The following is a 23,229-nucleotide window of genomic DNA, read 5'->3' as shown; positions in this document are numbered from 1 at the left end:
TCTGCAAGAACACATTTTCTTTGTATAATAAGGTAAAGGACGACTAAACTACCTACTATCCTACAAGTAGGTATAAGTGGTTTTCACAACAATTTTTCTTCTACTGTAACTGAAGTACAACAATCAAAAATGTGATCAAACAGTGAAAAACATCACAAATTGCAGATCTGTCAATGACAAAAAACCTAGCAGCACTGAATTCTGGCTTGCTGTTCTTAACAGTTTCACGAAAGCAGCACATTCTTCGTTTATTTAGCCGGTTGCAGCATAATTTAATTTTTACATTAAGGGATAGATGCAAAATGTTTTCATATTCCCACTTAATATCGTCACATAGCTCCGTTATTCTTAGAAAAATAAACTAAAATAAATTGTGTTTAATTTAGCACTGACATTTTTTGTACTTACCGAACTGAAAATAATCATCAGTATTCTAGCAATCACACGCCCATTGTACTGAAATACTTCCTTTAAACTATAATCTGTAAAACTCAAAATTCTAAGAACTAGCATAGAAGCGACCATTAAGATTGTCCAACCAAAAATTCTATTAAACACATCAACGGCGTCTTTTAACAATATTAAATTTCTTTCAATTTTTGTGACCATCAATAAACTGTATTTGCGGAAAAATTCTTTTTTAGACAGTGATAAAACCTCCTTTTGTAAGAGAAGCGTTTGATGACTATATTTTTCCTTTACAATTCCTAAAATTGCAATTGCTACCATTGGATAAAAGAACTCATACCAGTCTAAAAGTTTGTTCAAGAGACGCACAATAAGGAAACTCGCATCATTTTGGCTGTAGCAAATATATGTAGGAATAGCAGATTTAAAAAAAAACGCGAGCAAATTAACACAAAACAAACAACACAAAGCCCAATTCTTTACTTTTCCAGAAACTTTATCAAGATGTGAGAAAAACTCAAACCATAATTTTTGGCGATTTTCTACTAAAAAGATTGAACATGATATACAAGAAATAACGTTTGTAACGACACTTAAAAACATTGTGGTGAAACCGAAACCTACATAGTAATGCCATTTGTAGTAAAAAGTTACGGATTTTGAAACACATAAAAATAAAAAAACATGAAAAACGTAGAACTTGAACAAGAAGAGTGATTTTGTAGTATAGATTTTGAATGGAGTTACACCTAAAACACAACCAAATTTGAATATCATGTCAATAACAGCGAAAGCCATATTTTATTAAAAATCGCACACTTTGACTAGTTTCACTGAAATTACTTTACCTTAATGCGTATATTTTTGTTGAACGCCTGTTTAAAACCACGTATAATGGTATAAAAGCCTTTTAGATTCTTAATTATCTGTTTGTTATGCGGAATCCATAAAAGTGTAATTTTATAGTAGATATTAAAAGCCAATAAGTAGATAGAATTTGTATCTAGTAAACGGTAAGTGGTGCACTTTCAATACCCGCCAAGTAAAGTTAGAATAATTTATAACAATAAATAAATATACAAAATTAATCTACAAAATTAATCTACAAAATTACGCAGTATTTTTAAAAGAAAAACAGCACATCAAAAGTAAAAATTTTTAAGCCCTTGAAGTAACAGAAATGAGTGTATTAAATTTAGGCAATTTATACTTTCTGCTAATTTTTTGATTTTATTACTACTCAAAGTCTGTTATTCCTAATAGCTAATTTTCGCAATAAAAAATAATTTTGAGGTTACAAGAAGACTCCAATTTCAATTCTTTACTTTGTGCTTTGTACATGAAAAATAATAACACATTTGAAAGACTACTTTTATGGAAAATTGATTGTCTAGTCAGTGCCACTGACCTGTATTACGCTTGTTATGCCCTAAAGTCACTAGAGAACAATTTCTATTATATTTACTTAATTATTCCTGAAAACTTACTAATTCAAATTTCAATTTGTTTTTTCGAAATTTATTTTACTGATTTTTTTGATTTGTTATCAAAAAAGGTAAGCATTGAAATTAGTAACAACTAACATACAAAAATCTAATTTTTAAGTGGAATTATTTTTGTTAAAATTTAGTTTGCTGTAGGTCGATCCAAAAATCACAACACATCTTTCAAATAAGTAAGTTTTTAACAAGCTATAAAATAATCATTCAATGTTATTTTGCAGCTGAAATGTTTAAATTTAAGATTAAACTGTTTCTTTACGGTTCACTCAATTTATTTCATTGATGTAATTCCGTCTAGTTCGGGATTTCGTAAAAAAACAGTTCAGTTCTGGTTTCAGATTAATTTTAATTTCTCAGAGAAACAGAAACTATTTAGAAATAAGTAGGTACGTTTAATAAAATTTTTCACAAGAACACATTTTCTTTGTATAACAAGGTAAAGCACAACTAAACTACCTACTATTCTACAAGTATAAGTGGTTTTCACAACAATTTTTCTTCTACTGTAACTGAAGTACAACGATCAAAAACGTAATCAGACTGTTAAAAACATCACAAATTGCAGATCTGTCAATGACAAAAAACCTAGCAGCACTGAATTCTGGCTTGCTGTTCTTAACAATTTCACGAAAGCAACACATTCTTCGTTTATTTAATCTGATGCAGCATAACTTAATTTTTACATTAAGAGATAGATGTAAAATGTTTTCATGTTCCCACTTAATATCGTCACATAGCTCTGTTATTCTTAGAAAAATAAACTGAAATAAATTGTTTTAAGTTTAGCCCTGATATTTTTTGTACTTACCGAACTGAAAATAATCATCAGTATTCTAGCAATCACACGACGATTATACTGAAATACTTCTTTTAAACTAAGATCTGTAAAAATCAAAATTCTAAGAACTAGCATTGAAGCGACCATTAAGATTGTCCAACCAAAAAGTTTGTTAAAAACATCAACGGCGTTCTTTAACAATATTAAATTTCTTTCAATTTTTGTAATCATCAATAAACTGTATTTGCGGAACAATCCTTTTTTGGACAGTGTTAAAATCTCTTTTTGTAAAAAAAGCTTTTGATGACTATATTTTTCCTTTATAATTTCCAATATTAAAATTGCTACCATTGGATAAAAAAACTCATACAAGTGTAACCATTTGTCAAAAAAATGCACACTAGGTTTGCTTCCATCATATTGGTTGCACCAAACGCAAGAGAAAATAACAGGTATTAACCAAAACAAGAGCAAATTCGCACAAAACGAAAAACACAAAGCCCAATTCTTTACTTTTCCAGAAACTTTATCAAGATGTAAGAAAAACTTAAACCATAATTTCTGTCGCTTTTCTACTGGAAAGACTGAACATGAAATACAAGAAATAACGTTTGTAACGACAAATAAAAAAAATGTGGTGAAGCCTAAATGTACAAAGTTATGCCATTTGTAATAGATATTTATAGATTTTAAGACACATAAAAATATAAAAACATGAAAAACGTAAACCTTAAACAAGAAGGGTATTTTCGTGGTATAGATTTTGAGTGGAGTTACACCTAAAATACAACCAAATTTGAAAACCACGTTAATAACGGCAAAAACCATATTTTTTAAAGATCACACACTTTGGCTAGTTTATACTTCACTAAAATTACTTTACCTTAATAGGTATATTTCTTATGAACGCGTGTTTAAAACCACGAATAATGGTATTAAAAGTCTTTTAGATTCTTAATTATTTGTTTGTTATGCGGGATCCATAAAAGTGTAATTTTCTAGTAGGTTTTAAAAGCCAATAGGTAGATAGAATTTGTACAGTAAACGGTAAGTGGTGCACTTTCAATACCCGTCAAGTAAAGTTAGAATAATTTATAAGTACATAAATAAAATTTATAAGTGGTCCACTTTCAAAAACCGTAAGGTCACGTTAGAATAATTTATAACAATAGATAAAATACCTCTTATTTATTTATAGAATTTACCTTTTAAGTTCATAATTTGTGAAAATTTTATTTTATTTGCATTTATTTATGGTGGAATTTGAATACCCCTGGCGTAAATGTCAATTACATATTTGTCAAATTTTGTTCGGCAAGTTTTTAAGTGGTTTTTGTATTAAAATGTAATTCAATAATGAAAGCGGTTATTTGGTGTTTATTCGGATTGCATTTCAAGTTGCAGATATAAAATGTATTACTGGTTGCATTTGAAGATAGTCAAGGTCGTAAAATGTTATAAATCATTCTGAAAACATTATCAACGTTTTTTTTGTTTTTACTTAAAGTCTAGCTCAATCAGTTCAATTTCCTGTGTAAATTTTCGAAAATTTTTGGGCGTAAATCAGGCTTTTAATTCTTTAGGGAGAAAGTTGGGGGAAAATTGAATGTGGCGAGTTTGGAACACACGTTGTCAAAGTTGGGTGTATTAACTAATAATTAATTAAAATTTTGTTGCAAATGAAAGATTTTTATAAAGATTTAACAAGTTTTGGCAATTTGGCATGCCACAGTTGCATCAAGGTCAAACGCTTTTGTTGTCAACTGTTACGGATGAAAATCGCTAGGGGCTGCTGCCAACTTAACTTTTTAATAAGTGGACTGGGAGTAATGAGCTTTGGTATATGTTTATTACTTTTTTCTGATTCAACGAATGGCTGTGAAATAGTATATTGTATAACAAGTGTTGAAAATGGAAGATTTTACACGAGTTTTGCAGAATTGAGCCACGAGCCGTAGGCGACTGGCTTAAGCAAATGAGTGTGAAATCGCATTTTCAACACGTGTTGTACACGATATTTTTCCAACGACCACAAAACTCGCAGAGTTAATATTTATTTTTTTAATTAAAGTTTATGGTTTACGCTTTTCCACTTGCTAATAACGGTGCGAAAACACGTCAAGTTATCTCTGGTCAAGTTAAAACTTAAAAGTCATTCGGCAGAACACCTAGCCGCGGCCAAAATAATTATGCCGTTGCGCGGAAAGTTAGATACCGATAATGCCCGATCTGTGTCAACCTGTGTGCAATATAAAAACACACAGCTGTCGGCCAATTAGAGATGCCAAATTTTTCATTGCACACGGGTTTGCTCTTCGTTCGTTTTCCCGCTGAAATTGTTTGTAATTTTAAATTTTCACTACGAGAAAACTGTATGAAATGAGGCATATTTTATAGTGATCGTCGGAAAAAATTAATACTGTGTTTTTAGTTATTTTTAGTTTTGAGATTGGTACTTCTATCTCTTTTTACTTGGGGACATCATCAATCAACTCTCTGTCAGCTGTCAGTTTGATAGTAACCGTTGTGTTTATAGGTGAAATTTTATTCTCCACGAGTGTTCAATTTTAATATATCATCGATGAATTTAATATTATGCTCCAATGCGATCTAAAATTCAGATCAAGATAGTGATTGCTTTGCACAAGGTTGGATTTCGGTGTACTTTTCTGGGAGTTAAAGTTTGAGGTTATAATAAGCGGCAAAATGGATAATATACAATTTTCGATTCAAAAAATGGAAGTGGCTGCTCGAAATATCGACAAATCGCTCACAATTGATTGCGCAGCTCCTTCTCTTTTGGATTTGATGAATATTCATCCTCCCCAATGTTCTACTGCCAGTGGTCTAACTGATCATGATTACCCAGTTTTAAATGGGGCACCATTAGCTCTAAATAGTATGCTACAAATTAAAACTGCCAGTAAAGTGCCACTGCCATCTGAAATTTTGGAACATTTTAGTCGTATCCTTTTTACTAGTAGTCAATATAATTTTACGCACAAAATCTTAACTCTTTCTTAGATATTCAATGTCACTGCATGATGGGGTTATTTCCAGAAATCCGTCGAGCTTGGCTAACTGTGGATAGTGATATTTATGTTTGGTCATATGAAGATAACTCAGACTTGGCTTACTTTGATGGCTTAAATGAGACAATTCTCAGTGTTGGTCTTATTAAAGCAAAACCTGGAGTTTTTCATGCTTTTATTAAAGATTTGCTAGTGCTTACTACTGCTGTGGATATTATTGTGTTGGGAGTGACCTTTACAGCAGGTCCTAATGGACCATTTGATGAGATTCAGTTGATTCCTGATCCAGTTTTTACAATTCCAACTGATGGGTCAACTATTTCTACAATTGGCAGTACAGCCGAAGGACGCCTATTTTTGGGCAGTAAAGAAGGGTGTCTCTTTGAAATCATGTACCAAGTGAGTTGTCTTCCCTGTCTGTATTATTTGACTACATTTCTGTTACAGGCTGAAAGTGGTTGGTTTGGAAAAAGGTGCAAAAAAATCAATCATTCCACTAGTGCTTTATCATTTCTGGTTCCATCTTTCATTAATGCGGCACTAAGTGAAGAAGATGGGATTATTCAAATTGCAGTTGACAACAGTAGACACATTTTATATGTCTTGACTGAGAAAGGTTCAATTGAAGTTTATGATTTAGGACCTAAAGGGGATTCATTCGCAAAAATTACAAAAATTTCGCAGTCCACTTTGGTAAATCAGGCTGTAAACATAGTGAAGTAAAAAATCATGAAATCATGTGAAAATTCAATCTCACTACTCATTTTTAGAACATTGGATAGTCAGAATTTTCGCCCCATTGTTAGCATTTCCGCTGTGGAAGCGTCAGAATCAAACCACATCTATTTGGTTGCCATCACTCAAACTGGAGTTAGATTTTATTTGACGACGCACACTCTTGTCAATACGCCACAGAATCAAAGACCATACACTTTGTTTCTTTTACATGTGCGTCTACCTCCTGGATATTCAGCAAATATAACGACGCGACCAAGAGCTGTACATATAGCACACTATGGCGACCGAAATTTACTCCTTTTATCCACAGTTAATGAAAAAGACGTGTTATGGTGCATTAGCTCAGATCTATTCCCATTCAGCCAAAATTTAATGGAAGCTCACACTACTATAAGTTTAGATGGACCAGCACTGGCGCTTGCCGAGGTAAAAGAGTTTGTAATCGTAACAAAGGTGTTAGTGTTGTTTTCAGATCCCCCAAGAAAATCCCCTCGCCAGTCTTAACCAAGAAAGCGCTCCATTAGTGGTGCGACAGCATGCAGAACCTCCGAAAAAATACGTAATATTAACTTCTGAAGGAGTATATATTTTTTCCAAGATGCGTCCTGTTGATATTTTAAGACAATTGTTGACTGAAACTCAAGGGCTTAGCAGCGACATTGTTAAAGCCTTTTTTGTTGTGCAAAAAGAAGACCAGGCGTGCGCTACTAGTTTGATTATCGCTTCTTTGGACGTTGATGAGAATTTAGAGCTTGCAGAATATGCCACAAGAGCCTTCTTTTTGTATGGGGGTGAACCTAAACTAGGGGTGATGAACCAAACAAATTTACGTAACTATCTCTGATCTGTTGTAAAAATTCCTTCATTACATCGTAATATTTCAGTATCTGGGACGTCGCCTTTTTCGCCGAATATCATCTCAACCCCCGCGCCGGCTCATCACTTGCAACCCCAACCCATTTCTCCGTCTTCAAGTTTAACTTACCACCCCAATTTTGATATAAATAGCCCTTTTATCTTTTCGTCTAAACACAACGGTTTGTATTTGTATCTCGGTCGGATTTTACGTCCAGTTTGGAACCGACGATGCGTCGAAAAAGTCTGTTTGGAAGGAAAAAGCGTCGTGAATTCAAGTACCATCACCAGCGATCATTGCAGATGGATTCTCAATTACCTAACGACGTTACACAACTTTTTATTATCAAATACCCAACTTGCGGTCTGTGAGAACTCAAATCAACACTTTGACGCAACTCTAAATAACACTCAAGTGAATACAACGAACCGGATGAACCATACCATTCAAGATGCTCAAGTTGAAGAAAGAATGTCACTAAATGCTCTCAAACTGTTTGTTTGTCACTGCTGTCAAATCATGGGTCTATGGAGGATTTTATGCGAACACCAATTTCACGTGTTAATCGGAACTCTACCAGAAAACTATCAAACTGTACTACAAGACACGACTTTCAAAGACTTATTCTTATATGGTCAAGACATTTGTTCACTGCTCATCATCACTCTTGTCGATAGTTACTTGGGAGATAATGCATCTGTTGATTCCATTAGTACTAAACTGCGAGAAGTGTGCCCACAGCTATACAAAATTGAAGATGCGGCATTTTCTAAAGCCAACGAAATGTTGAAATCGTCGAGAAACATCCAGAATATCGACGAAAAAGAAGAAATGGTCATATCCGCTCTGGAGATGTGCAAATCTATCGCTCCTAACATTAATCTTCCGGGAATAACCAAGCAATTTGTTTCTTTAAAGGCTTATAATGCTGTGATTGATTTGTGTATCACCTGCGCGAAGAAAGTTGATCCTGATAACATCGCACAACATTTTTATAAAAATGATTCTTCCGTTGCTGACCAAGAGGGCCGGGATTTCTATCACAAAAGGTGACCAAAAGATAGAATGATTTTTTTATACGAATTGTAATTTCAGAATGAACATCTACAAAGAAGTCTTCAACATGTTGGACACTTTATGCATGGAAAACACGACGAATTTAAACGTCACAAATTCACCACCTATTCCTTCAGAAGGTGATGTGCGATTAATGGTGCTTCAGTTAATCAACGAAATCTTGGACGTCCCTGACGAAATTTTCCACGTAGCGCTGTACGACTGGATGATGAAGAAACACATGAGCAGCGAACTCATTAAAGTCAATAATTCCTCGTTAGAATCATACCTCCTGCATACATCCCAACAGAATCCTGAAAATATCGCCGTAGTCGATCTACTTTGGAAATATTATGAAAACAACAACAACCATGCGGCTGCTGCAAAGATTTTAGACAGTCTGGCTTCCAAAACGGGGTATTTCAAAACAAAATTCTGGATTTCGTTATTTTAGGATTGTTTTTAGGACTTCATTGAATTTGAGAGAACGTCTCGAATATTTAACACGTGCTATAATGTGTATGAGGAGTGATAAAGTCGGTTACGCTCCTTATTTGGGTGTTTTCTTGCGTGATTTGGAGGATAAAATGGAAGTTGCAAAGGTGCAAGAACAGATTTTGGAAGCAGTTACTGGTCTAAAGGGAACCCATCCAGCTGCTGAAGAAGCCATAGTCGCTCTTAACTCGGGATTATACCAAATTTCACAGGTAATCGTGATTCCAAGGAGAGCTCCGTCTTCATATTATTTTACTTTTAGTTGTATGAAAATTTCGCCGATCCTCTGGAGTTATGGGAATGCCAGCTTTCCATTATTGACTGTGCAGGGTACACAGATGAAAATTTAATTGAAAAAATCTGGCGTAACATTCTTCGACGAGAAATACGAAAGAGCACCGGGAATCCAAACAACAGAATGTCGCAAATTCTGGCTAAAGTTAAACATGTGGCTCGGCTGAGGGGTGCTGCGACTCAGTGTTTTCCTTTAGGTGCGATTATAATATTGTCGATTTTATTCTTAATAATGACTTTTTGTAGCATTTCTTGTTACCGAACTTGAACAGCTGGCAACGTATTTAAAAGCGGACCGGTCGTTGGTTCCTAGAGCTTTTGTGTCAATGGAATTACCGCTCGAGGGTTTACTTGAAATTTACAACAGGCTTATTTCGACAGTGTCAGAGATTCAAATTTGGCAAAAAGAAGAGAACGAATTTCATTTATTTGAGGCTGTGGCGTGTTTGATTGAAACGTTTTTGAATACGCACGAGGTTTACAATAACGTACAAAAGTAAGTATGTTGGATGAAACGAAACGAAACTTATTTTAACTTTGTAGGCGGAAAATCATCTCGCAGTGTCAAGATACAGTAGCCAGCCTGTTGTCAGTTTTGTATAGCAAAGCCAACACTGAACAGTTAATTCACTTGCTAAGAGGAATTCAAAGTAGATTGTCTAGATTGTAACGTTAAGGATAAAAAACAGTGCCTAACTTTTATTATGTGTTCAGTAATGTTTGGCTATATGATTTTTTATTTTATATTTTAAGTATAAATAAAACAATTTCTTTCGTAACTAATCGCCTCCTATTATTCCATCCATTTCTTCCTGGTCTACTATTAATATAATTTCGTCGTCGTCATTGGGACATTCTGCTTGCTCCACATTACTGTTATTTTTATCACAGTTTGTTTCTCCACCTTCATTTGTATCTTTACTTGGTGAGCCTGTACTTACTTCACCTTTTTCTACAGTACTGTCTATTGTCGATTCAGACGGTTGTTCCTTATCAAATCTGTCTCTTACCAACTTGATTTTCTTTTTCTGGTGGCCAGTTTCACCAACTTCATCTTTGTCAGTTTTTTCACTTTGCTCTCCTTCAGAATCACTTGAATTTATCACAATTTCTTCACTTTGGGGAACTTCAATTATTACGTCATCATCATCTGAGTTATCTTCAATTTTAATGTCTTCTGAAGTTGTGGCTTTTTTGGTTGCTTCCAACATTAATTGTGATCTTATCGCCCTCGCTCTCGCTTGTAGTTCTAGGAGTTCTAAAACACTCATTAGATTCTCCTCTAAAGGACCTTCTTTCTTCTGGTACTCTTTCTTTATAGTTTTGTCTTTCTTTTCTTGTTTTATGCGATGTTTTCTCTTCTTTGATTTGTCTACAAGTTTTGTGTGATGATATTGTTTAAGTGGTGTACTACTTACCAGAATCAACCTCAATAACAAAATCATCGTCACTAACATCATCCAAAGATATGATATCAATTGGTTTGTTTTCTTCCTCAGGATCAGTTGAGCTGCTATCTTCAGCAGGATTTTGACCAATGAAAATATATTTAAGCCTTTTATTGGAGATTCCTAGCAATTCTTCAAGGAGCATTGAATTAATTTCTTCAATATCTAAATCCTATTTTGTTCGTTCAAGTACAAACAATCAAAAAACAGAAATTAATTCTTACTTTTATACAGTCTGGGGCCATACTCTTGATTTTCTTGGGTTTGATTATCTTTAGGACTTCTTTCATTAATTTTACCCGGTCGTTTATGTAAAATGAGAGTTCGTGTTCGTTTTCGTCATTTTCTGAGTCCGATTTCTCGATTAATTTACTGACTTTGCTCTTCACTTTCTTCGAATTCATTTTGGCAGATTACTTCAAAAATTTGATTTTTATAACCTCAAACTTTGTTTTGACAATTTAATGACATCGTGTGGCGGAAAGTTTAAAATTTTAAATTGCTGAACAGCAAATAAGTTTAAAAATCCCAAAAATATTTAAAGCTATAACAGATGACGTTTGTCCATATATTTAACATTAGTACTAGATTTATAAGAATATATGAGTTTGCCGAATTTTGTAACAACTGGAATCGTTTGGGTGCAACTTTAAAAAATCGATTACATACTTTTGGGTTTGGCAGTCAATTATATAAAGATTATAAAATTCCTTACGTTCATTTCATACAGGGGCACATAATGATTTCATTTATCTGATTATTTACATAAAATATATTTTTTTGTTTGGTTAAACAAAGCCACTAGAAATTTTCCGAAATCAGAACAATAAAATAAAAGAGCCCGTGTTAGCTTTATCGAGCTTTAATTAAATCTTAAAAAATGTATATTTGGTTGCGTTGCATTTTCACGAATTGTTTCATGAAATGACAAAACTCTTGAAAATAGAACATCTAATGGATTACTGATAAAGCAGGAAAATGCTGCTATAACTGGAAAATTAAAATTTACTGCAAAAAGCATACCGAGAAAAGAAGTAATAAACGTCGACAGGAATCCATCTCGGAATGTTCGAATCGACTCCTCGCATAATTTTGCGGAAAAGGTAAATATCGCAACCGGCAAGAATAAAAAGTAGACAGCACGCATCAGTGAAAATGGCGGGAAGTTGACATTCTTTACTGTATACACCAATGTGATAAAAGAGAATCGTGTAATAAATTTAGTTTGTCTCAAGGTCCGCAGGTAGATCGGAGGGTAACCCGACGTACTGTAGTAAACCTTGAATGATGTATGTAGGTATACATGCGACAAGGAACCTGTCGAGGACTCCACAGTCACACTCTTTTCATACGCAGTGTCTTGAAACGAAAAATATGAAGAATAAACAGCTTCCATTTGACGTTGAAATAGAAACGAGTTGGAAGGAACAACCGGTGGTAAGTGCTGGCCGAGAACAGGAGAGCATCTTCGAGTCTAGATGCAAGGTCATGTAATTAAAATAGCTTCTGGCACTTTTGACGACCTTGAACCCATCGGAGGTTACATGTATACGTTTTTTTTTTGTTCAAGCGTGTGATTGCTACTTCTTGGATTTGTGGTGCAACGGGAGTAATTATTGAATAATTATAATAAATTAATTGTAATTTGAGTAAGGTAGCGTTTTTATTGGTATCGGGGGTATCGAATACTGCCCAGTGAACTCTTCGCCAGTAAAATTTCTGTAATGTATGATCGCACTCACAATCAGATAAAACTGGTAGCAAATATACAGAGTGATTTAATTTAAAACTACAATTGTACAGGAACCAAAAAGGTGTGTGCAAATCCGCGTGATTCCGGGTGGATTTGGACGCCTCCAAGACCAGGAAAACAGAAATCATTTCTTTAATTAGCCCAGGGACGGAGTTAACGTAAAACTATTTGTAACAAAATAAACATTGACAGGGAATCAGTATTTGGTAGAGGTAGGATTGTTTATAGACACGAAAGATTTTCTCTGCTAATATTGAAAGCGGCAGAAAAAAATAGTTAATTACTCAACGTGTGAGGTAAGAATTAAGAGTCCGCAAGTGATTGAAATTCAGAAATTCAATTTCAAAAGTGCAGTGAGTACATGAGTTTTTCCAATTTCGCTAAAATTTAAAATTAAAAATCAATGTCAATTCTAACATCAAAATGGTAATGTCAATGTTATTCATTTTGTTATTAATTGGGTAATTAAAGAAACTAAAATTTTCTGAAAATTTAAGCTATAAATCATCACTAGGTATTGAAGAAAATGTTACGTTAAGTAATCATCAATGACAGAATAAAGTAATTTTTACATGTTAAAGTAAAAATAAACGGTTTTTGATCCTTTTTGTTCCATTTTTTTTGGATCTCTAGTAACTTTGCAACCGATCATTCAAACCTAATGAACTAAAAGCTCGTTTAATAGGCGTGATCTCTGTTTTCAATTGATTTTTTCCACAAACATTTTTTTTTTCAATGCAAGTACAGTACAACCTCGATTTTCTGTGCTTTTCGGGATCGGAGCCTGCACGGATAATCGAAAATCACGGATAATCGATAATCGTTTCAGGCAACAGAATTATTTGGAACGTTTTTTAATTAAAAATATATAAAAACACAAAAGTTATCAACATCTTAACAATAACAATTTTAAATATTAAAAAAAATTGAAAAAATCAATTATCAGACATTTTACATAAAAATAATTACTTTGTAGTAAAAAAAAATCAGGTTTCATTTATTTCTTTTTGGGTTCCAAAATTTTCTCTACCACTTGATTTTTCAGTTTCCTTAATTATAAAGATTTTTATTGCAAAAGAATGTATTTCAACCATTTTTGTCAATGTTTGCGAATATATACTACTATTTAAAGACAAAAATTTTAACTCATAATTTTGTTTTTGCTTTCTGCACTGATTAAATCTCATTAAACTACACCACTCGTGAAATTCCAAATTTTAGAAGCAAAAGTACGAAGTATTTGGTCTTCGATTTGTGTGTTTTTTGTAATGCACGGATAACTGAGGCACAGATATAATCGATCGAACATCTTTGCACGGATAATCCGTACCCAGATAATCGAGGTTCTACTGTAATTCCACAAATCGTGTTAACAATTTGATAAATTTTAGCTAGTTTTCTTACGATCCTCATTTTACATTTGGAACGTGCTAAATAGGTTTGCCATGAGCTACTTTTTTTGAACAATAGTTTTTTCTAACAATCGAAAAATAAGTCATCCAATCAAATGCGTCAATTTTTTTAATGAACCAATCATGAATAGGGCAACAGGTGATTACATTAATGTGTCAATGTCAAGCAGTAACAAGATTAAACCAACAAGTGAAGCAATTAATCTCAAAAATCTCAATCCTAATTTTAAGCTTGGATCATGAGTTTTCAAAATTTTACTAATCGAATTGGTCAAACTAATTTCTTCTTTTTAGATACGTTTATTTTATTGAAGTTTTTTTCTACTTTGTTTTAGGAATTTCGTTGATTAAGCTACAAATTAGTATGTACAGTGTGGTCAATGTATTTCATCCACCGATTTTTGATATAAACTAGCCTTTAGGAAACGCGATTATATTGAGGAATTTAATATGATGATTTGAATAATTAGAAATATCTCTGCAAAATAAGTAAGATCCGTTGGTAGTCTTTCTACAAGTGAATTATTTCGCGAAGAATTGAAGCCCTAGAACGAGTACTAATGGCAAAATAGCGGTTCAGTTGCAGGAAATGGCAGGAGTATCGTTCTGGTCAGTAGACGCGACCGCACGTTGCAAATCTAAATAAGAAAGGTAACGGTGAAGAAGAGTCCATCACGGTGTCGGATGATACGCCACTGGTGGCGTACTCGGGCTGATGGCATGGGAAAGTTGGTTCGTTGTCGCGCAAAGAACGGAAAGAAGAGGACGGTGGAAGGAAGGTGGCGTGTAGTAAGGTAATGAGGAGGCGGCGGTAGAGAAGGAGGAAGAGGAGGAGAAGGAAGAGTGAGATCGGCAAAGTGCAACGCATGGTTGTCAATTGTCACCACCCGATGACGATTCGGGGAGGCAAAAGCAAAGTAAAGAGACTCCTGGCATCCCCTCTATTGTTCGCATAATCCATGTGCGGCGGTCGCCGGTCGCACTTTTCTGCTGGATGGATGGTTTTTATGCGGATGAACCAACAGTGTAAAGTCACGCTAGTGGAAGCGCGGCGTCGTAGTATTCATGGCTCGCCGATAAGCGGCTACCGGCTGCTCCACTTACTTCAGACGTGGCAAAGCAAAGCTAAACAACAGTGACAGAGTGACGTTGTCCTGACGCAGGCGATCGGTAAAGTCGCCTCTGTCAACGAAAGTGCCCCAAACGAGTAAAAACGCTGCCGTTTGCCGTTCGCCGACGCGGTGTGTAGTAATGATAGTCGTGATGTTGTTGAATGAGCAGAGGGTGGGGAAGGGCTGAGGGGTGCTGAACTTTATTGATTTTTAGGGTGACACTGACAACTACCGTTGACTGAGTTCGCGATGGAAGACTTGCAAACGAAAAAAATCATGCACACGCGCCAGCCTCCAAAAAATTAACCGCGTCCTGTCGATCTGTCGCCTTTTCACTACAATTTCTTGCACTTTGCCTCTGTTTCTTCGACTTTGACGTGTTTGTGTTGTTTGTGTTTGAGTGTTTTTGAATTTGAAACCGGTGGAATGTGTTGTTGGTCAGCGCTGTCAAGAGTGCACGCCTCGGCCGCAGCTCGCGTCGTCGACCGTGTCACGCTGTAAAAATGCCAGCACTTGGTGGCTTCTCGCGGGATCATTTTTGCAGAAAGCCTAAGAAGAAATTTAGTTGACCCTGTTGCCATTGCTCCTCGACCAGAAAAGGCCAGCGGCAAAGCCAGCAAAGGTGGGCGTTTGTTGCATTCGTTTGCTCTTCCCGGACGACTTTTGCATCCACGTTACCTTTAACGAAGCACCCGGCTATGATTTACATCGCACCATGCTTTTTCTTTCCGTCATAGTGCGCCAGCAACGCTTCCTAACCTAAAAATTTATGACGTTAATACCTGTCACAAATGTCATCGTATTTAAACAAAATTTACGAGTTTGATTAGTGGAGAGTTTTATATCACGTTGTGTGGTTTCATGTTTACGATGAATCGTTTTTTTCCTTGAAATTTGTTGTGAATTTGATTTAGCGGCGACTTTCAAATGCCGGCCGGCAACGCAGGTAACTGCTCGCTGGCATATCAACAATGGCGGCAGCCAAACATGCGCTATGGTTTGACTTCAACAGTGTTTACTTGATGTGTTTCTTGAGAAGTTGTATTTAGAATCGGTGATTCTAAAATTAACGTGTTTTAAATGAAACTAGAAAAAAATTTAGTGAATTCGTGTAAAATGTTCACCAGTGTTTGGTTGTCGAGGGCTGCGGGTAGTTTTAGTGTGTTCAGTTTCGTAGTATTTGTTTGTTAGAGAAAACTAGTGAATCTAGCTATGAGTCGGGTGCTTCGAAAATCGCCAAAAATTTCAAAAATTCCCTCACTGTGACGCTGGCAGCATGAGACAAGGTCGCGCCGGCCAACGGAAAGCAAGATGTAAATTTCTTTTAATTTATTTATAGCCCAACGCGTTACTAGTTTGCCCAATATAGGTTAGAAATACCGCTCGCACACATAACCTATCCACCGAAGGGGGTGTAACCAGACTTTGCAGTTGGTGCCCTGTTTCAGGCCTTAGCCGCCGCGTAGCGCCCCCCATCACGCTGCCAGTCACCCTGGAGGACCCCGCCACGACCTGGAAGGGACCGCCGCCCGGCTCGGAACCGCAGAACTTCGCTACTAACGCGGCAAATTCGTTCTCCGGGCCGCCGGCGGGCTTCCAAGGGCCTTCGCCTTTCCAGGGCCCGCCGGCGGGGGCTGGATCGCCGGCCGGCGCGCCACCCTACCAAGGAGGTCCTCCGCCAGGCTCCACGACACCTCAGTACACTGCTTCGCCGGCACCTTCAGGATCTTCCACGCCGGGGCCAGGCCCGCCTCAAAGCGTAGGAAATGCTTTCCCGCCTCCTCCTAATAGCGCGGGGCCGCCTTACAACGGCCCAGGACCTGGACCTTTCGGTTCGCCCTCTGCCGGAGGGCCCCCCTTCGGACGACCCGGCTCCTCGGGACCGCCGTTTGTAGGGGGGCCCGGGCCCGGCGGAAACCCGCATTTTGCCTCCCCTGGACAGCCCTTCGCCCCCGGGTTCGGCATGCCACCTGGATCTCCCTTCGGGCCTGGACCGGGACATCCCATGTCCGGACCCATGGAACCCGGACACGGCATGATGGCGCGACAAATGCCAGGACCCATTCCAGTAGACCAGGGGTAAGTACCATCGTAATATTTACAAAAGAAACAATACTACCACTTTTTGCGGTGTCGGTAATCATGCTTTTTTTTAATTAATTAAAACTCCTGATTGCATATAAACCAACTTATAATTATCCAGTAAAATCCATACGATATACACACTACTGTTAAGAAAAACTGGTCTCTTTGTTAGCGCCAGTAATTTTCATTTACTCTGCAAAGTAATAATTAATATTAAACCGTCTATCACGATTTTGGAAAAACACACACTTTTCTCAAAAACTAAAATAATTATTTGAATAGTATAATTTAGTTCAAATCCTCCTGATGTTTACGGTAAATAATACCGCCATAATAGGATTAAACCACAATTTATCAATTTAATTACCTTTCGAACATACATCTCTAATGACCAAACTTTTAAAAATTGTCTTTCCTGTGGCTCCTGCTTAATTAATTCATTGATGTATAAAATTTAAATAATAAACTTCGCATTGAACATTGCCATAATTTGGAGATAGAGAAAGTTCGGTATTTCATCAATTCTTTTGCGTTCTTTTTTGTGGTTGGTGATGGCACGCCCGTCGCATCACATATCTCCAATATTTTTAATTAATTAACGATGGAGACGAGGGATTGACATTAGTGCGATATGTAAATATTTTTGCCGGCGCCTGTACGACTCTCTCCACCCTAGCTGGGGGTTGCTTGGTGTGGGCAGCTCAGCGAGGTACAGAGAGAGCGCTGCTGGCTCAATATGTCTATACTGTCGTCGACGCGTCAAGAACCTGCTGGTATAACCCGCGCACCAAATTAATTTAAATATCCTTATACATATTAGTATAACCCCCTAGAACTTTTAATGTGTGGAAGATATTGATTTCTCCACCTCGAATTACGTCTGATGACCGAGTGTATTGTATTGATCGAATTCTACTTTCTCGTTTTTATTTTTCTATGTAGATAAGATTTCTATATTTATACATGTAATTAAATTTTAATTATAATTAAATTTTACGTTTTAAGGACGTGGTACTTCAAAATTGACTAATTCAATTTTCGAGATTTATAAACCGGGTCAAATTATTTGAGATTTCAAGATTAAATTCTACCAATTATTATTGAATACTTTAATAATTATGGCAGTACCTAGTGCTAATTACATGTAATCACTTCAATAGGTTGAAATTTTTAAAACTATATTGAAAACCGACAAACCGACATGTCTGTAAAGGAAGTGTTGAATTGTTTTTTTCCTACTAGAAGTGCGAAAATAATTACACACCTTGCAACCGCTTCCATGCTAAATTATAGTGTTGATACTAAAAACAAACGGAATGTTTGATTTTTGACATTACAAATGTATCGTTTAATTGTTACAAGAGATTAATATCAGTTATGTATTAATTAAAAGCTATTTACTAGAATTAACGATATTTATTAATTGTGGGCTTCCAGACAGTCCGAATTAATGGTTACTTGACACGTCATGGTTTTCAACGTGTCGGATCTGTGCATTTTTTAATATCAAATTAAGCACCAAATTTCGTGTTGGGAATTTAAAATAGTCTGTAATTTTAGTTTGATTGTTGAAGTATTTTCTCTATATCCCAAAATGCTGAGTTTGTATTTTTACAAGTAAATTTACTGAATTTATTAAAAAATATATAATTATAAGGAGGATGAAAGAACAATTGGAAAAACGCTGCTGCTAGCTACTAAAATATTTTGATTATTCAATTCATAAACAATAAAAAATTATTATGTTAAAAGAAACAAACTCATTTTTATTAAATAAAAACTACATTTAATTTACCACTAGCTTTATTTATTTATTTATTTGTTTATTTAAGTAGATTGCGACAATATCGGTTCCTTAGTATAATAAAAAACTACTTCTAATGCCTAATCATAAAATGTGGAATTTTTTTCCACTTTCCTTTGTTTTAATTAATTTTTCAAGTTCGAATACAAGTTACATTGATTACTCTATCGCGATTAATTTCTTGTTATTATTATGTAACAATAATGGTATATTATGTCTATTTGCAGTTTTTTGTAATTTTTATTATTTACATTTCCCATTAATTTTGAGATATTTATTTTCGTAAAATAAGTAAATTGATTTTATCTGGTATTTGCATAATTTTGATTTATTTTTAGTTGCTCTTATTAATATTTAATTCATAATCAGGAAAATATTTAATCACATTAAATAATGTGAAGACTAATGGCTGATAAAACACCAGTTTTAATAAGTCCCTTTTTGCTATATTCGGTATGCCTTTCTCAATAATTTTCTTATTATTTCTCATGTCATCTGACATGAACTCTAGAAAGTTTAACTATCTCATTATGTTTTTTTTATATTCGCAAATCCTCAAATCCATGACCCCAAACCTCGTTAACCGCACCCCCTTCTTCTTCCCGCCTGCAGTTTTCCTACCTTTTGCATTCCGTCTATTTTTTTTTCGGTAGTTTCCTGTAGAATCGCGTCGTTGGTTACCGGGTCGCGGAATATAGGGGTTCTCGACGCACCGACGAAAGTGTAGACCGCAAGGGGATGGTTATAGCTCGGCGGGGCGCCAAAGCAGAGCTACACAGCCGAGCAACACCGCTGCTCTCTCACCTACTCTCGCGCCGGCCGGCGTACAGGTGCACGCGGCCACGTGGTCGTCCAAGAAAACCAGAATGTCTTGACGAGGACACCGCTTCTCTTTGCGTTCTTTACTTATGAAATACGAACCATCGAACTCTTCGCAATTAGCATCTAGGTGGGGCGCACGTATGTAACAAGAGTGGCCACTTCTGACTATCTCCTTCAAGAATGATGATCTTTCAATTAAACCACTCACTCTTTATTGATTATCTGATATTTCTGCTTTTTTGTATCTGGCGAACATGTGTAATAGAAAATTTACCTGGTGATGATCGGGGTGTTTTTTTTACAGGATGTCAAACTTGCTATTTTGGCTACTTTGGCACAATCATTTCTTCAGCACAGAAATACAAAATATCATAATAGGAATGCAATACAATAAAATTATGTTAATTTTAGAAAAAATCATGTGTGTAATTCGAACCAATTAGTTTAAAAAAATTAACAAATTTTACAATGTTAACATATTGAAAGGTATTTATCAGAGAATACCATAGATTTCATGTGTATTATTTCACAATTAACGGGATTACAGAAAAATTGTTTGCAAATCGAGCATAGACTAGGAAGGATTTCCGACTCTCAGTCGTGCGGAACTCACATGAGTTTGCGCTCTTAAAATGGGGGCCATGGAATCCGAAATGTGTTGGTAACCCTGCTTACGCTTCTTTGACATATTGAGGTTAATTATTAATTTAAAATCAAAGATGTCATTGATGAATGATGACTCAAATGTCAAATCTCGATGGATAGCAGAGTTACCAACCTTTTTCAAATTCCGAAGGCTTTTAGGTGATCCGATGATTCAAAAGAATATATCTATTTACTTTGTTTAATTATTTACTCTGTATGTGAATTTTGTTTATTATTTTAATTATTTTTGTTATTTTATGGTGGATAAAAACACCTACTGTTATCACCTGATATTAGATATCTATGTAGGTCAGGTGAACTACGTTCTACATTTTTAATGTTAAAAACTTTTGGGACAAATAATAGTTTTATTTGGGATAAATAATCGGTTTTATTGGAGTTTAGATTATGCCTGGTTTGGTTCAGTTCTCTACCTTGTAATTACAATTTTGCCTTCCATGTTTTCATTACGAGGTGTTTTCTAATGATCCAAAGCTGTGTCACGAATGGTCATGTATTACTCAGGAAAAACCTAGTCGTTCCGGTGAACTAACTTCAAGGTTATTAAACGAACCCAGTTGGTCGTAAACAGGAAGCAAAAGCCCTAAGAACTCACAAGTGGATTCATTTTTGCAAAAAAAAAACTTGAAATTGTCTCAAGTTTCATGGCCACCAACCTTATTTTTCCACCGTTTTTCGCAACGAATAAGACATCTCGTGAAGAATACCGATTGGTTTTTGAACTTTTCGTACATTTTCGTTCTAAAATCGTTGATCATTGCACAGGAGCATAATCACGATTATCATCTACTGTTCTGTAATCAATATTGCACCCCACATTCTCCCAATAAATCTTAAATGACTATAAATTCAGAATGTGATACGCATAGCAATATTTCCCACATTTATTCTGATCCTCATCTTTTTTTTTATACATACATCATTTACGCCATAAAAGCATGTAGACGTATAGCTGGAAAATAAAAGGAGGCAATACTATAAAAAGCGTAGGTTTCACGTGGACAATTGTATTGTAGTAGTAATACATAGTTTTATTTATTGCCAATGTCAAGGCTTATTGGGCACATTTATAATATTTTTGACGGTTTTATTTATGATTTTTTCTGACGGGTGAATGACGAACCAATTTTAAGTTGGTGGCGCAAGGTTGCGTCAACGCAGGTTTTATTAGTGGTGTAGTTACGACGCAACCTTGATTTGCTCATTTCTGAAAGAATATCGATCAAGTTGACACAGAGCTTGGGAGTCCTGCGGCAATATTGATCTGCCAAAAACGTTCCAGTCAAGGTAGTATGCAAAAATTGGAAGCATCAATAATACAAACCCCACATCTGAACGCACTTAATTATTAATTTACCCCTCGATTCGATAAACGAAAATGAGAAATTGAATTTAGAATTTGCAACCTTTGTTAAGGTAATGGTCACGGGATCAAAAATGCGGTTTATCCGTTCTGAGCTCGAAGGCACGTGGAAACTTTTTTCGAAAAACTCCAAGCTGCCACAGGCATGGGCGCGTGGGCGGCGGCGGTTGATTCGGATCCACAATTGTAGATATAGGGACTTGGCGGGGATCTCGGCAGCTACCACCACAGCAAACGCACGGTTTTTCTAATAATTACGACCAGTTACTATGGTTACCTCCTAGTGCAGCACAAACGAGGATTCATGCGCTCGTTACGGAACGTCGAACGATTTTATTCCTTATTTTACCATATAGTAAAATGATGTAACTCATTTTTTCCGGCTTCTGTTTGTTCTGTATTTTTACTTGACTGCGAACCGGAGTTTCAATTTGCCGAAAGCAACCACGCCGATAAGCAACTGCCTTTTGTACGTGAACCGGTCATTGCGTAATAATAATTAATCAATTAACTGACCTAGAGGAGCGTAAAAAGAGAAAAAGGACTGAGATTCTTCGGATTCTACGTTGGAGTACTATTTGACTATTTTCGCAAGACAACGTGGTTTTGGCCGGGTCCAATTAAAGGTAGCTAGAGTTCAGTGTTCGACAGACGCCGAATCATGGCTAATCTTAGATGTGGGCTGAATTGACCTCGAAATAAAGACAACCATCATCAAGGTTGTGTGTAAATCACGTCAATGATCAGCCAGACGCGTTCTAGGAGTGACATCAACATCATAGTAAAAATTCAATTACAACGCTGGTAATCCGTCTTCATCTTCATTGTTCTTGAATCTACAAAATTTCAAATAATTACCACTTTGACTGATGACCCGTCCTTTAAGGTGAATCGTTCTCTCGCTGCATCCATCAAATTAACAATAATTAAAAGTGGATACTCGCAGCGGCAGGAGCACAGAGGGTCATTCATGGGTTTTTGCATCTTTAGTGACCGCAGTTTATTGAAAATCTAATTGGGCGTGTATGGGAAGTGGCGACATTCAACGCAATTAACCCTTCGTTGTCTCAAGACGGGTCCGGAAACCGACAGCAAAATGTGGCTCCACCAAGGATGAGGCATTAACTTCAAGTTTAATTCTAAGTTTTCGATTAAAGGCACGCGGAGATTAAAAGAAATCTATGAAACAATTTACAGTGTGGTAACAGTTTATTAACATGCTTGTCTCTTAAAAAACAGAGACGCTTATTTATAGTCCGGATTTAATGAAACAAACAGTGGTTGCGGGTCGTTCCTAATTGGTAATAGTGTAAACTAATTTGATTCTATTATTATTTTGTTCAGACTTTTTGTCCAGATTCCCGTCCGATTATGATCATAGAATGAACAGTATGCACAAAGTTTGTACCCCCTTACACGACTCAAGACTTTCCGTTCGAACTTACTTCCTCTATTACAGCCACTTTTCGGAACTTTGGCACTACTAAACCGAATAGTTGTTTCCGATCTGCTCTTTCGCTAAGGGCTGCCAGTTAACAGTGTTGCCACACCACCCCATCTGACACAGTTATTCGAATATTTAATTAGCAACATTTAAACATTAAG

General features: G+C 36.0%; 3 protein-coding genes across 6 annotated transcripts in view; 2 read left to right on the top strand and 1 right to left on the bottom strand.

Moving 5' to 3' along the window:
- The first annotated feature begins 5,163 nt into the window (after nt 1–5,163).
- Nup154 (nuclear pore complex protein Nup154) lies at nt 5,164–9,942 on the top strand. Its single transcript, XM_088038708.1, has 11 exons — nt 5,164–5,653; nt 5,713–6,119; nt 6,168–6,439; nt 6,491–6,884; nt 6,931–7,288; nt 7,343–8,363; nt 8,410–8,787; nt 8,837–9,077; nt 9,128–9,356; nt 9,406–9,655; nt 9,703–9,942. The coding sequence occupies exons 1-11, from the start codon at nt 5,395–5,397 to the stop codon at nt 9,827–9,829; spliced, it is 3,936 nt and encodes a 1,311-aa protein (XP_087894834.1). The 5' UTR covers nt 5,164–5,394; the 3' UTR covers nt 9,830–9,942.
- Nucleotides 9,826–11,101, bottom strand: LOC148172950 (uncharacterized). Its single transcript, XM_088038709.1, has 3 exons — nt 10,832–11,101; nt 10,578–10,779; nt 9,826–10,531 (listed from the first exon to the last, which is right to left on the bottom strand). Exons 1-3 carry the CDS (start codon nt 11,009–11,011, stop codon nt 9,939–9,941), a joined length of 975 nt encoding a protein of 324 aa, XP_087894835.1. The 5' UTR covers nt 11,012–11,101; the 3' UTR covers nt 9,826–9,938.
- A 4,452-nt stretch (nt 11,102–15,553) lies between these two features.
- Nucleotides 15,554–23,229, top strand: part of Chi (LIM domain-binding protein 2 Chi) — a 32,153-nt gene continuing 24,477 nt past the window's right edge. Inside the window, exons 1-2 of one of the 4 annotated variants that reach the window (XM_088038545.1) lie at nt 15,554–16,197; nt 16,333–16,963. In XM_088038545.1, the coding sequence (XP_087894671.1) occupies nt 16,161–16,197; nt 16,333–16,963 (668 nt within the window). In that variant the 5' untranslated portion in view covers nt 15,554–16,160. The remainder of the gene's footprint in view (nt 16,198–16,332; nt 16,964–23,229) is intronic. The other 3 variants (XM_088038543.1, XM_088038544.1, XM_088038546.1) reach the window with 3 other exon arrangements.

The sequence above is a fragment of the Gnatocerus cornutus genome, chromosome 6 (assembly GCF_029298725.1).
Source record: "Gnatocerus cornutus isolate USDA-ARS CGAHR chromosome 6, icGnaCorn1.1, whole genome shotgun sequence".
Taxonomy (NCBI): domain Eukaryota; kingdom Metazoa; phylum Arthropoda; class Insecta; order Coleoptera; family Tenebrionidae; genus Gnatocerus; species Gnatocerus cornutus.
The sequence above is the reverse complement of the archived record's forward strand: the minus strand, read 5'-3'. Positions and strand labels throughout refer to the sequence as shown.